This window comes from Chenopodium album, chromosome 20, assembly GCF_948465745.1.
Source record: "Chenopodium album chromosome 20, dcCheAlbu1.1, whole genome shotgun sequence".
In the NCBI taxonomy this organism is placed as follows: domain Eukaryota; kingdom Viridiplantae; phylum Streptophyta; class Magnoliopsida; order Caryophyllales; family Amaranthaceae; genus Chenopodium; species Chenopodium album.
Window position 1 is genome coordinate 2699109 of NC_137853.1, and position 12229 is coordinate 2711337.

At 34.6% G+C, this 12229-nt stretch overlaps 1 protein-coding gene across 1 annotated transcript; it reads right to left on the reverse strand.

The window, feature by feature from the left end:
- Positions 1-8274: 8274 nt before the first annotated feature.
- Positions 8275-11936, reverse strand: LOC145598547 (putative disease resistance protein RGA3). Its single transcript, XM_081654920.1, has one exon. The coding sequence runs from the start codon at positions 11896-11898 to the stop codon at positions 8290-8292; it is 3609 nt and encodes a 1202-aa protein (XP_081511046.1). The 5' UTR covers positions 11899-11936; the 3' UTR covers positions 8275-8289.
- Between the last annotated feature and the right edge of the window lie 293 nt (positions 11937-12229).

The following is a 12229-nucleotide window of genomic DNA, read 5'->3' on the forward strand; positions in this document are numbered from 1 at the left end:
TGGTGATTTTCTCACTCACCATCTTGCCTTATCTTTTGTCATTGATTCTATTCTCCTCTTCCTACCTTGTTCATCGGTCTTGTTTGACTTTTCGCCAACATTAGAGGATTATTGTCAAGTTGCATTTTAACAATTGTTCTTTCATTACCATGATTAGCTTCTCTAATGCACCAATATATTTCACTAATTTGATCCTCCTAACAATTTTGGTAATGGGTTAAGAGACATTTTTTTGGTGAGTATTTTTTTTTTTTTTTTTTTTTTGGTGTTGGCAAACATGATGAAGTTCAAGACTTTCAATGAGTAAATACTAAATACTACTCACATTGTTACATTTTACTTTTTAATATCTTGAACCGTTAAGATTTTTTGAAGTTAAGAGGAACTACACTATTAGCATAGCAATAATTAGTGAGATAGACCATAGACAATTTAAAAGTGAGGGGGGACAAATAACAAGGGATATTCACTTTTAAAGTGTCTCGACCTAAATTGAACCTCTAACTTTAAAGTTAAATGTGCAATCTATGTCAATAAATAGGTATTGTGTATCGATTGTTTACACAACATATTGTCTAAAATTCTAAATGAAGGAGAACGAAAAATCCACAATAGTATTGCATAATCTATACGAAACTTTAATTATTCCAAAGCAGCACCAGCAACAACAACACCAACAAATAAAACTTTAGCTTAGTCTCAAACTCTCAATATTAGGCTTCGTTGTTGTTGTTATAAAAGTTATTTATAGTATTCACAATTGTGGATTTATTTCAAAGGAAAAAAAAAAAAAAAAACCTTTAACTTATTGAGATTGATGCATGTAGTCATACACGATTACACCATCATGTAAATATATATCTCTTTGATGGATGCATGCATGGTAGTGTATGCTTCATGATAGATGCTGTAAAATTACTTGAGAAGTTAATATATGTTGTCATATATACCACCCTTGAATTAAATTCCCGGCTTACTATAGTATGTCATGATCAACGGCCTACATTATGTTCTTCGTTTGAATGATATATATATTTAGGAGTATTGACGTATTGTCCTTCCACTTTCAGTAACTATTGCTTAAGATGAGATGAACCTATGACCACAAGTTTTTCACAAATTGTACTTGTATTGGTTGTGTATCCAACAATCATTGTGTATTTGTGTATCCAACAATAATCGACCTTGATAGGATTCTTCATTTGAGAATCGAAATCTTTGCCATTCATATCTGCTACACATATAAATTTGATCTTATCTCAAGATTGATTGATAACCTCAATTAAAATGGTTTCTTAGTATACTTTAAAAATCACAAATTCTTGTCACACCGTGTGGCCAGTTATCAAAGGGGACTAGGGGTTAGGGGTTACTTGGTTAGTGTTAAAGGGATTACTTCGTTAGTGCTATAATTAAGATTACTCGATCAATGTTAGAGGTTACTTGGTTAGTTTTATAGGGATTACTTTGTTTTTTTATAAGTGGTCATACAAGACGAGCTGTTTAAAAATAAGTTCTACTAATATCCATTAGATTGAGATCAAATTAAATAGTACGTACAAGAATGAGTTTATTATTCCAAACCTTGTTAATTTTTGGTTTACAATTACTACTCCATCAAATGAAAATAAATTAGAGGAACATTTTCTATTCCACTTCACAATTGCACATTAGTGCTTGTAACTATTCCGTCCACTACATCAAACTCTACATATGCTATACATACAAAGAACGTACAACCTTCAATTTCTTTAAATGAGTAATAAGGACATTATAAATTAAAGAATATACTGCCCCAGTTCTTTTTTACTTAACCTGTTTCTTTTATCACGCTTGTCAATGCAAAACTTAAACGGTCAATAATTTTAATTCTTCATGAGTAAAAAAATATAAAAGTTATATATTATGATATAGTACTTAATACTTATTGAGACGAATTCAAAAAAATCCAACATGAATATGTTTTTCCTTACATATTACTCACAAAACATGGTCAAAGAAGGGCTGGTGAATAGTGTAAAAGTCAAAACATATTTAGTAAAAAAGAAAGGGGGAAGTAGATTAGAGGGACTCTAACATGTGATAGCCCTCGGATTATAGTCCACTAGGCGAAAACCTCATCAGTTTTAATTTTTAATATGAGTAAATTTAAACATTTATCAACCCGAAAGAAAAATAAATAATGGACGATAACATAATGACAAAGTCCATGAGGCCATGACGTTTCCATTTAAGCAAAAAATTGCTGCCACACACTACTAAAATTCGGCCAAATTGCGACCGTCTCTGACGGTCGCAGATTATAGTAAAAACGGTCGCAATTAGTAATTGCGACCGTCAACGGTCGTAAGGTGGTGGTCGTTATTCACGTGGTCGCAAAAAATCATTATTGCGACCGTTTGGCGGTCGCAGATTTTTTGCGACCGTTTTTATTAATTTCAACGACCGGTTAGACAACGGTCGCAAATTTTACAAATTGCGACCGGTTACAAAAGCAGTCGCAAATATGGATTTAGCGACGGTCCTAGGCGGTCGCAAAAAAAATTAAAAAAACAAAAAAAAAAGAAAAAAAACGCAGCCACCTCCTTAACTTCGCAGCCTACCCCACCACCACTGGCCACCCTAAAACACCACCGCCCAGCCTCAACCACCTTTAACCACCACCCATATTCAACCCAAAAATTGTATAAATTTATAAAAAAAAATTCAAACCCAAAAAAAAACCCACAAAATTTCGAACAAAATTACACAAATCAAACCGAAAATGTAACAAAAATTAAATCAAAATTCGAACAAAATATAACCCACAAAAACTAATTAAAATTTGAACAAAAATAAAAAAAAAATTAAACCCAACAAAATTGAAACCCACAACGAACAGAAATCACAAAAGATTACGAACAAAACTCGAAAAACAAATCAACAAAATTTGAAAAAAACTTCGAACCAACATTCAAACAAAAATTCGAACAAAAACTGAAATAAAACAACAAAAATCGAAAATAAAACAAAATTATTTAAAAAAAAATCAGAAAATCAACATACCTTTCCTAATATTTCTTCCTCATGGGGTTTATATGGTCAAATTCGACCATGAAAACTCCAGATCTGGAGTTTTCATGGTCGAATTTGACCATGAAAACCGAAATTCTTGAAAAGGATGGTGACGGCGCGTCGATCTCGTTCATTCGTTGCTTGCTGTGACTGTGGGGCTTGATCTGATGTGATTTAATGAAGAAAGGAGATGAAGAGAAAGAAAGAAAGAGGAGATGAGAAAGAAAGAAAGAGGAGAAGAGAAAGAGGAGATGAAGAGAAAGGAGGGCGTGAGAAGGGAGAAGGAAGGAGAAGATGGAGAAAATGAGGAGAGAGAAAATGATGAGAAAAACGGCTGCTTCCACAAAAATTAGGGTTAGGGTGGGTTGGCAGCACTTTTATACTGCATTTTATTAAAAAAAATCATTATTTTATTACGACCGCCCTTAGCGGTCGCAATTGGTCGCAAATTGCGACCGTTTCTATAACGGTCGTAATTGTTGCAATTTGCGACTGGTATTGGCGGTCGCAAATGGTCGCAAATTGCGACCGTTTATGTAACGGTCGTAAATGTCGCAATATGCGACCGTTTTTGACAGTCGCAATAAATTGTTTAAATTTAGAATTATTTTTAACGTTTATATTATTTTAAAAAAAATTTAAATACTTTTGCGACCGTTAAATAGCCTAAAAACGGTCGCAAATCTGCGACCGCCGTAAAAACGGTCGCAAATCTGCGACCGCCTTAAAAACGGTCGCAATTATTATATTTTGCGACCGTTTTAATGACGGTCGTAAAAAAACGGTCGTAATTTGACCGAATTTTAATAGTGACAGTTGAATAAATAAAGACAGTTCTTGCTATCTATTTATAGTGTAGTCATTATATACTGTAGGACAAAAGACAAGAGAAAGATAAGTTAAAAAGAAAACAAAAAATACAAGAACAATTCTTATTATTGCACGCTAATTGACATAATAATATAAGGACTATGGAAAACTAGCTGTCTCTTATCAAAACCCAATTTTTATTTGTGTTGGACACACATTAGTTGTAGTCCTCATTCAACAATCACAACATTATTACGAGTATGATATTTGGTCGTACTTATTAACTTTTACAAAATCGAATATTTTTTCACCTTTGTATCTTGCTGATAAACCTCTTAAAATTTATAAAGTAACTAATAAATAACCTATCTTTTATTAAATTGGTACTTACATATTTTGTTTGAAAATAGCGTTAGTTATGCAAACTTTATTAAACTCTTTTTTTTTTTTTTAATTTTTTTATATATATAAACCCTTTCTCATACTTGTAACTCGTAACAGCATCTCTTTCCTAAGTTGGTGTAGTAAGAGCATCTCCAATGGCAAGCTACAATGCTTTGTAGCTTGCTTTTCCACATAAGTTTCTAAGCTACAACACTTTTTAAGCAACAACTTGTTTCAATGGTAAGCCACAACATATTGTAGTTTGCAAAAAAAAATAAAGTTTTAAAAAATAATAGATAATTATACACATGTTCCAATATGAATGGAGATTATTTGTCTTTTTTTCAATCAAGCATGTAGCTTGGTTGGGCTACAATTGCTAGCATGTTGCTTAATTTTTTATTCTCCAATGGTAAGCATGTAGCTAGGAACTTTATTTAAATTGCAAGCAAGTCCTTATAATTGAACCATTGGAGATGCTCTTTTCAATCATTTAACCCCAGATTTGCACGTATGTTAATGTTACAAACTTCATATATCTAGTGCATTGTATCAGCACTTATGCTATATAAAAAAACTTTGAAGTACAGGAATCTAGCTGTGAATTATGAAGTTATATATGGAACTTTCATACTTTCAGCATGATGAGGCTTCTTGGCTGTTGTCTGTTTTTGGTTGTATTTATGAGCAGGTCGAGAAGATCATGCTACTTTATACTTCATCAATTTTTTTTTACTTGACATGTTTCTTTTATCACAATTATCAATGCAAAATTTTAATGATCGGTAACTTTAATTCTTTATAAGTAAAAATTATATATTATGAAAAACGTACACATACTTATTGAGATGAATTTATAAAAATCTCACATGTATATGTTTTTCCTTACATATGATTGGTCACAAATGATGGTCAAAGGAATGGTGGTGAAAGTGTAAAAGTAAAATAAGGGTCTGTTCTTATACGACTATTTTCAGTACAGTTCAGTTCAGCTCCTAATTTCCTTCGCTTATAAAATATTCAGTGCAGTTCAGTTCAGCTCTAATAAGTTAAATTCAGTTCAGTTCATTCAATGAGAACATACCATAAGTCAAGTAAAAAAAGTACGAAAAAGGGCCTAAATCATCTATCCCACTATTGTCCCATTCCATTTCCCATTTGTATTGAATTACATTTATTTTAACTGATTTTAAATAATTGTAATACTTTATAATTATAAATTAAAGATGTTACATGTATTTGGTCCGAAAAGGCAAAGCTACAACATATGGCATTTTGAACAAGCTTAGCCCAACCTATAACTTATGAGCCACACAAGCTAAGCCCATGACTTAAGTCTGGGTACAAGTCTAAAGTCCAATAGAGCTTCAGTTAAGCCTCTCAATTCTCAAATAAATGGCCCAATTAGCCCTAGGTCTTAAGACTACACATGACATCAGCAAATCACCATAAATTTGTCTTAAGACAAGATTTCATAAAATATGTGCATTTATGTAGCTTTGTCTTAACAAAGTCTTAAATGGAGTCTTGAAAATTCAAGACCCATTTCATTACTCTGTACATTGTATTTTGCCTATATATATATACCAAAGCATGTCGTATTGATGAAACATAATTATTTATCAACTTTTTTTTCCTTAAAAATACTGTCATTTATAATATTATGTAAAAATAATTGAAAAAAATGTAGAGTTTTGCAATTGATGGTTGTATTTAATTTTATTTATAAAATAGTTTGATGTATTTTACTACTGGTATCCTATCATTTGCTATCTACCATTGTAATTTAATCTAAAGTATTCTTTATTTCCTATTGTTTTCATTGTAAGATTATGGTATTATGTATTATATCACAATATTCATGTAATTTGATATTATTATTTATAGTTATGTTTTTTGTGGTTTAATATTTTTTTTTTCCGGCATACGTAACTTACGACACCATTGTAAACTTTCCTATTAAAATACCATGTATAGAAAAGAAAAAATAAATAATACATATATTAGGAATGAAGATCTAAATTTAGTTGAATCTTAAAGATTCTTAACATAATTTAAAAATGTAAAAAATTATTAATTTATGATGTGGCATTAAAAAAAAGTCTTAAGATAAGACTGGTCTAATTTTACTCTAATTAATTTGTTTATTCTTTGCAGGGAGAAAGAGTGTTGCAGGGAAAATTACTAGGAAACCCTTACTTCACTCAAGTAAACAGAGGGTGGTTTTTGAATTACTCTGCTACGAGTAATATATACTACTCCGTAGGAAATTGGGAATTGCTCTATCAATAATAAGGGAAATAAAACGGATGAACATTGCTGAGTTCTCCATTGAAGCGCACTCAACATCGCGCTTGACGTTCCCCATTAGTTAAGTTGTTTCTCTTAGTAATCATCATATCAATTTCATAATCTAGGGTTCATCTTTCATCTAATTTTATTTAATTTAATTCTTAACCAGCGATTATGTTGCTAGATGAAGAATGCACAATTCATATCATTATTTTGTTTAATTACATATAAATTTCATAGCTTTTTGTTCAATTGTTGTTGGGTAATTGGATAAAACTGGCTACAATCATAATTTTGTACAGTTATGGAAGATTGGAACAATCATAATAATTAAGAATCATAATCTTCTTATTACCATTTCCTGCCTCACTTTGATATATAGAACTATTATTAAGAATCAGTGCTCACCAATTGGCGATGATCATCAAATGTGATTTGCTTTCCTTCATAATAATTGATTCTTAAATTGAAGACCAACTCGCATTTTCCCTTTTGGTCTTTTAAAATTGATTCCTTATTGGCCGGAGTTGAACGAAGCACATTGTCAAGCTGTGTTAATTCCTTTGATTCGCAAGCATTGTAAGAATATAAAGAGACTGGACCTTTTTGGACGCATTGGAGATGACAGAGCATATATGCTTGCTTCTGACTTCCCTCAACTTATGCACCTGAGTATCCAGTCGTGTATTCTATCACCAAATGCTTTATCTATAATTTTGCAAGGCCGGCCGGATCTCACTTATCTTGATACTCGACATGCTTTCTGTATTGAGGGATTTCTTCATGGTCCCATAAAAGGGAAGGTGATTGCATGGGATGAGGATGAGGATGAGGTTCGTCAAAAAGCAGTTGGTATCAAAACATATTTGGGTTGTGCTCGAAAATATTGCTCTTATTGTGCTCCACTCTACTCACCCAACATTTCCCGTGAAGATCAATTTCGCTTTAGTGTGATGTAGTCATGTAGGAGGGGTTGTCGAGTTCAACTATGACAGAATTGATTTCGAATTGTTCACCAGTTACTTTGTAGTTGTCCATTCCTACCCCTTCATTATATTTCTTAAGATTATGCTAGATTGCTAGCAAAATAAAAGTTGTTTTGTGAGTTGATATTGAAATAAAACTTTTAAAAGTGAGAAATTATATTGGATCGATAAATTTATAAAAAACAATGCATTAATATATCAGTATGATACATTAATATACTGTTCATGTTGTGTATCAACTTGCGGACTTTTTAGGATGAACTATGAAGTTTACGGACTAAATTATTACTGAGAATTTATTAAAATTTGGGCTTCAATTAGACTTAATTGATACCTTAATCAGGTTAACAAGTATATTGAATATTGTTACAATAAATTCTCTTATTTACTAAATCCAGGGGCAAAAAAGGCATTTCATGGCATCTCTCTGGAGGAACACAAGCACCTTCAAACGCTGACCATGGCTGCCCTAAGTGGCCAAGAGTCACTGACCATTTACCTACGTCATGCACACTGAAGAAATCACCATCAGCTCACTGGAGAGATGTTCTAGCATGTCGAGACCTACCGAGTTCTTGACTGAGAGAGGAAATTTTTTTCAAGGTGTTATTCCATCAATATAAGCCGTATAGAAACGCATAGAAAATATATTACTCTACAATAAACACAATTTAAAAAATAAATAGAAAGAATCTGTAGGATAAGCATTGCAAATAAAGTTCTCCAGCTCGAAACCAAATCCAATTGTAAATATACATTTGTATCATAGATCATTAAAATCCTTGACAATAACAAGATCGACATGCTGAAACTTGGGGCAGTCAAGACCATTTGGGCGTCGACACCTCTTTGTCAATCCTGGACAATCATCGATAGTAAGTTTACTTAGGGAGGTGAGCTTGCTAAGGGCTTCCGGTAGATATGTCAATTTCGGGCAAGCAATCAATCCCAGATCTTCAAGAGAGGACAAACAACTTATCCATTCTGGTATTTCCCTCAATTCAAAAGTTTGAAATAGTTGCAGATAACGGAGGTTAGTCAAATGTTGAAGTCCACTCGGAAGACCCACCATTTTAGGAAATACTGCAAATACCAAAGAGCGAAGATTAGTTTTGAACGCTTTCCATGGCATCATTTCATCTCCCCTCCCACTTGACGTTGACTGTTCATTTACCGATACATCAAGCACTTCACAACCGCATAATCTCAACTTCTCCAATTCTGTCAGATGTTCCAGGCCTTGAGATATGCTTCTCAACTTAGAACATTGAGAGAATTCCAAACTTCGGAGTGAACAAGATAGAGTTGCAAGCGCTTCTCCTAGACTTATAGTGTTCACTAGTTTGTCATCACCGCTGACACATAGTGAAGAAAGCTGGTGCAGACATTGTTTAGGGAGGGACATAAGTTGGTCTTCCACATTATCCATTTTAAGCTCCTTTAACTTCAAAGAAGCCTTTCCTGATCCAAAAGAAGAAGATGTGGTTGTTGTTGATATTGTTGTTGCCATCTTCAATACTGAGAGCCTCTCATTGGTGCGGATTAGTGTCAAATCCTCCACTTTTGGACAATGTGGCAGGAATTTCAACTCCGGACAATCTTGTATAATTAATTTTGAGAGATTACAAAATTGCATAGATAATTGATGATCATCATCTTGTTGGCCCGCCCCAACTAATTCAGATGACGATGTACTCTTTGAATTATTTGTACTCTCAATCGGTTCTACTCTTTTCCACCATCCTTTTAATTTTTTCATTTCTGACAACTCAAGTACTTGAAGAGATGGGAAGAATAGAGTTTGTATCCCTTGCGATTTTGATGATGATGAGGAAGTGGCACATACACCATCCTCCATATATTCCACATTGTCCATAGAAATAATTCTAAGACGCTTCAAGAAATGTAGTTGACTAAACACAGGGACTTGTTGACAACTACAAGTGTCAAGTTCAATCTCAACCAAATATGGAAGAGTAATACACAAATCACCCCTCCTTGCCCAACTTGGGAGCTTCTGCCCTTTGTACCAATGAATCCTCAAATTCCTTAAATTAGAATGCGGTTTGAGGCCCTCCAGCATAGCTTCATCATGGTCATTACATTCATCATCTGACTCGTCAAAAAAGTTTATTGTCAATTCGGTTAGCCCCTGTTTATTGGTCAAGTTTGGTTCCATTGCTTCTTCTACCATGTTCTTTTTATCAAAATCTCTGTGAATCTGTATACGCATGTCACCTCTTAAGTTATTGAGTTCCTTTAAATCACTCAATTTAGCACTACTTTTTGGCTTGCTCCTTAACCCTAAAAAAGACTTATCATAATTTACTATAAATGTAGGCAACCTATTTAGCGAAGTCAGTCCTGCTAACCCTGATGGCATGTGAGTTAAATATCCAACATTAAGGCTCCTCAAATTAGCAAGTTTTCTAATATTTTCTGGTAGTGTACTTAGCTCACTGTGTTTTATATTTAGTGTTTGCAAATTTTGGAGATCTGTGATTGAATCAGGAAGTTCTTTAATACTTGTGTAAGATAAATCGAGGAATCGCAAGTGAATAAGCTTACCAATTGAACTTGGCAAACTCTTGAGACTGAGATTATGCAGATCCAACACCCGCAAGCAACTAAATCTTCTTATTAACTGTTGGCATATTGATTTGCTGAAGGGAGACCCATCATTTATTTGGACCGGCAAAAGAAACGTACGCAGCAGCTTCAAATTAAGCATGCGATTCGGAATTTCCCATAAGGAGGTCAAACGATAAGCAAAGGACAGGTGGAGAATTTTGTCATCAAATTCGCTTTCAGCAGAATATACAAGCTTGCACTTGACTCCAGCCACTTCTTGAGCAAGATCATGCATCAAGTCGTGCATTTTGCAGCCCACAATGTCACCCCATTCATCTTTTGTTATATCCTGGAAAAAGCCCCTTTGCAGCAAAGTTTGAAAATAGTCCTCTGCAGCTTCATCTAGACTTTGGTTTTCATCGATTTCTGGAATAATGAAGCCCTCAGCCATCCAAAGCTCTTTCAACAATTCTTTCTTCAACTCAGTGTCTTTTGGAAACAAAAAGCAATAAGCAAAGCAATTTTTCAATGGCGACCACAAGTGATGGTAGCTAAGCCTGAGAATGCCCATAATATCACTTTGGCTCTCAGGTACTTTTGCAAGACTTGTATTCCTGATTGACACCCACTTTATCTTCTCCCTGCCATAAAGCAGGCTGCCTATGGTTCTTATGGCCAAAGGAAGTCTCCCACACTTCTTAACAATCTCCTTGCCTACCTCCACTAATTCTCGATTTTGTAGAGCTTCTTCATTGAATGCCTTCTTTTGAAATAATTCCCAGGACCTTTCCTCTGATAGACCTTGTAATTCATGAGGAGGAAAAGTGCCCATTATTTTGGCCACATCACTTGATCTACTAGTTACTAAGATTTTACTTCCCTTTCTACCAACCTTCAAGAGATCCCTCAACTCTAGCCATTTCTCACGGTCTTCATTCCACACGTCATCTAGAACAAGCAAGTATTTTTTATCACCGATTTCCTTCCGCAATTGACCTTGTAGCTGCTCCATCTCTAACTTGGGTATCTCTTTGTTGGTTGCAGACTTGAGGATCTTCTCAGTGATATCCTTGATATCAAAGACATCTGAAACACACACCCACAATTTCATCTCAAAGCATTCCTCAACCCGAGGATCACTAAATATGAGTTTTGCTAAAGTGGTCTTCCCCATGCCACCCATTCCCACAATTGTGATGACAGGGAGCATCCTGTCCCTCTGCTCGTGCTCGCCGTCAATGGAAGAAGAAGCAAGCAGCATGTCCAAGATGACTTTCTTATCATCATCTCTACCAGTAACTTCCTCAGCATCAACAAAAGAATAAGTCTGATCTCTCATAGGCCTATTCATTACTCTCCTTTCCTCATGAGAGCAGGGTACAAAGTTGAACCGTGTACTATTACTGACTATGTCATCAAGCTTTTCCCGAATTTTTTTAATCTTTCGGGAAACACGGAAGGCAAATGCCATCTGATTGTTCCCGGAGAAGAATGTTTGTACCTCTCTAGTCACTTCATTTCCACCCACGAGCTGTTTTCGTGCAGCCATAGTAGCTAACTCATCGAACAAGTCATCAGCAGCATAGACAACAGTGGTAAGCCTGTCAAGCCAAACACGAACAGCAACATCAGATTGCCTCTGTTCAGCATCCGACAGCTTCCCTTTGATAGTGTTGATGGTATCCGTGAGCTTCTCGAGCTGATCCTTGAAGCCCCAAGCCGAGGCAATCTCGGCAAGGGCCTTTAATCCCAGATTCTTCAGGACTTCCTGTGCAATGCCAAACACTATTGCTTCAGCCATTTGCTTCTCTCTTTCGCTCTTTCTTTTGGTCAAGATTATCAGATTTGTTTATTGATTCACGTGAATGGTTGTGAAGAAAGTTGAAGGACTTGAAGATGATAATATAGGCCATCTGATCTATAATAAATCAATCAGTGAAGCTAGTACAGAGTATGCTACTATTGAATAATTAATCAATTCAATGCAAGTTGTAAGTTTTTACTAGGAATTATGATGAATATTCCAAATTGAAAATTATGAATGCACTAGTTTTGACTAATCAACTTAATGCAAGGTCTAGTGGCCAACTTTTAATACTAGTAACTTTTACTTGGATTTTTTTATTAATAAT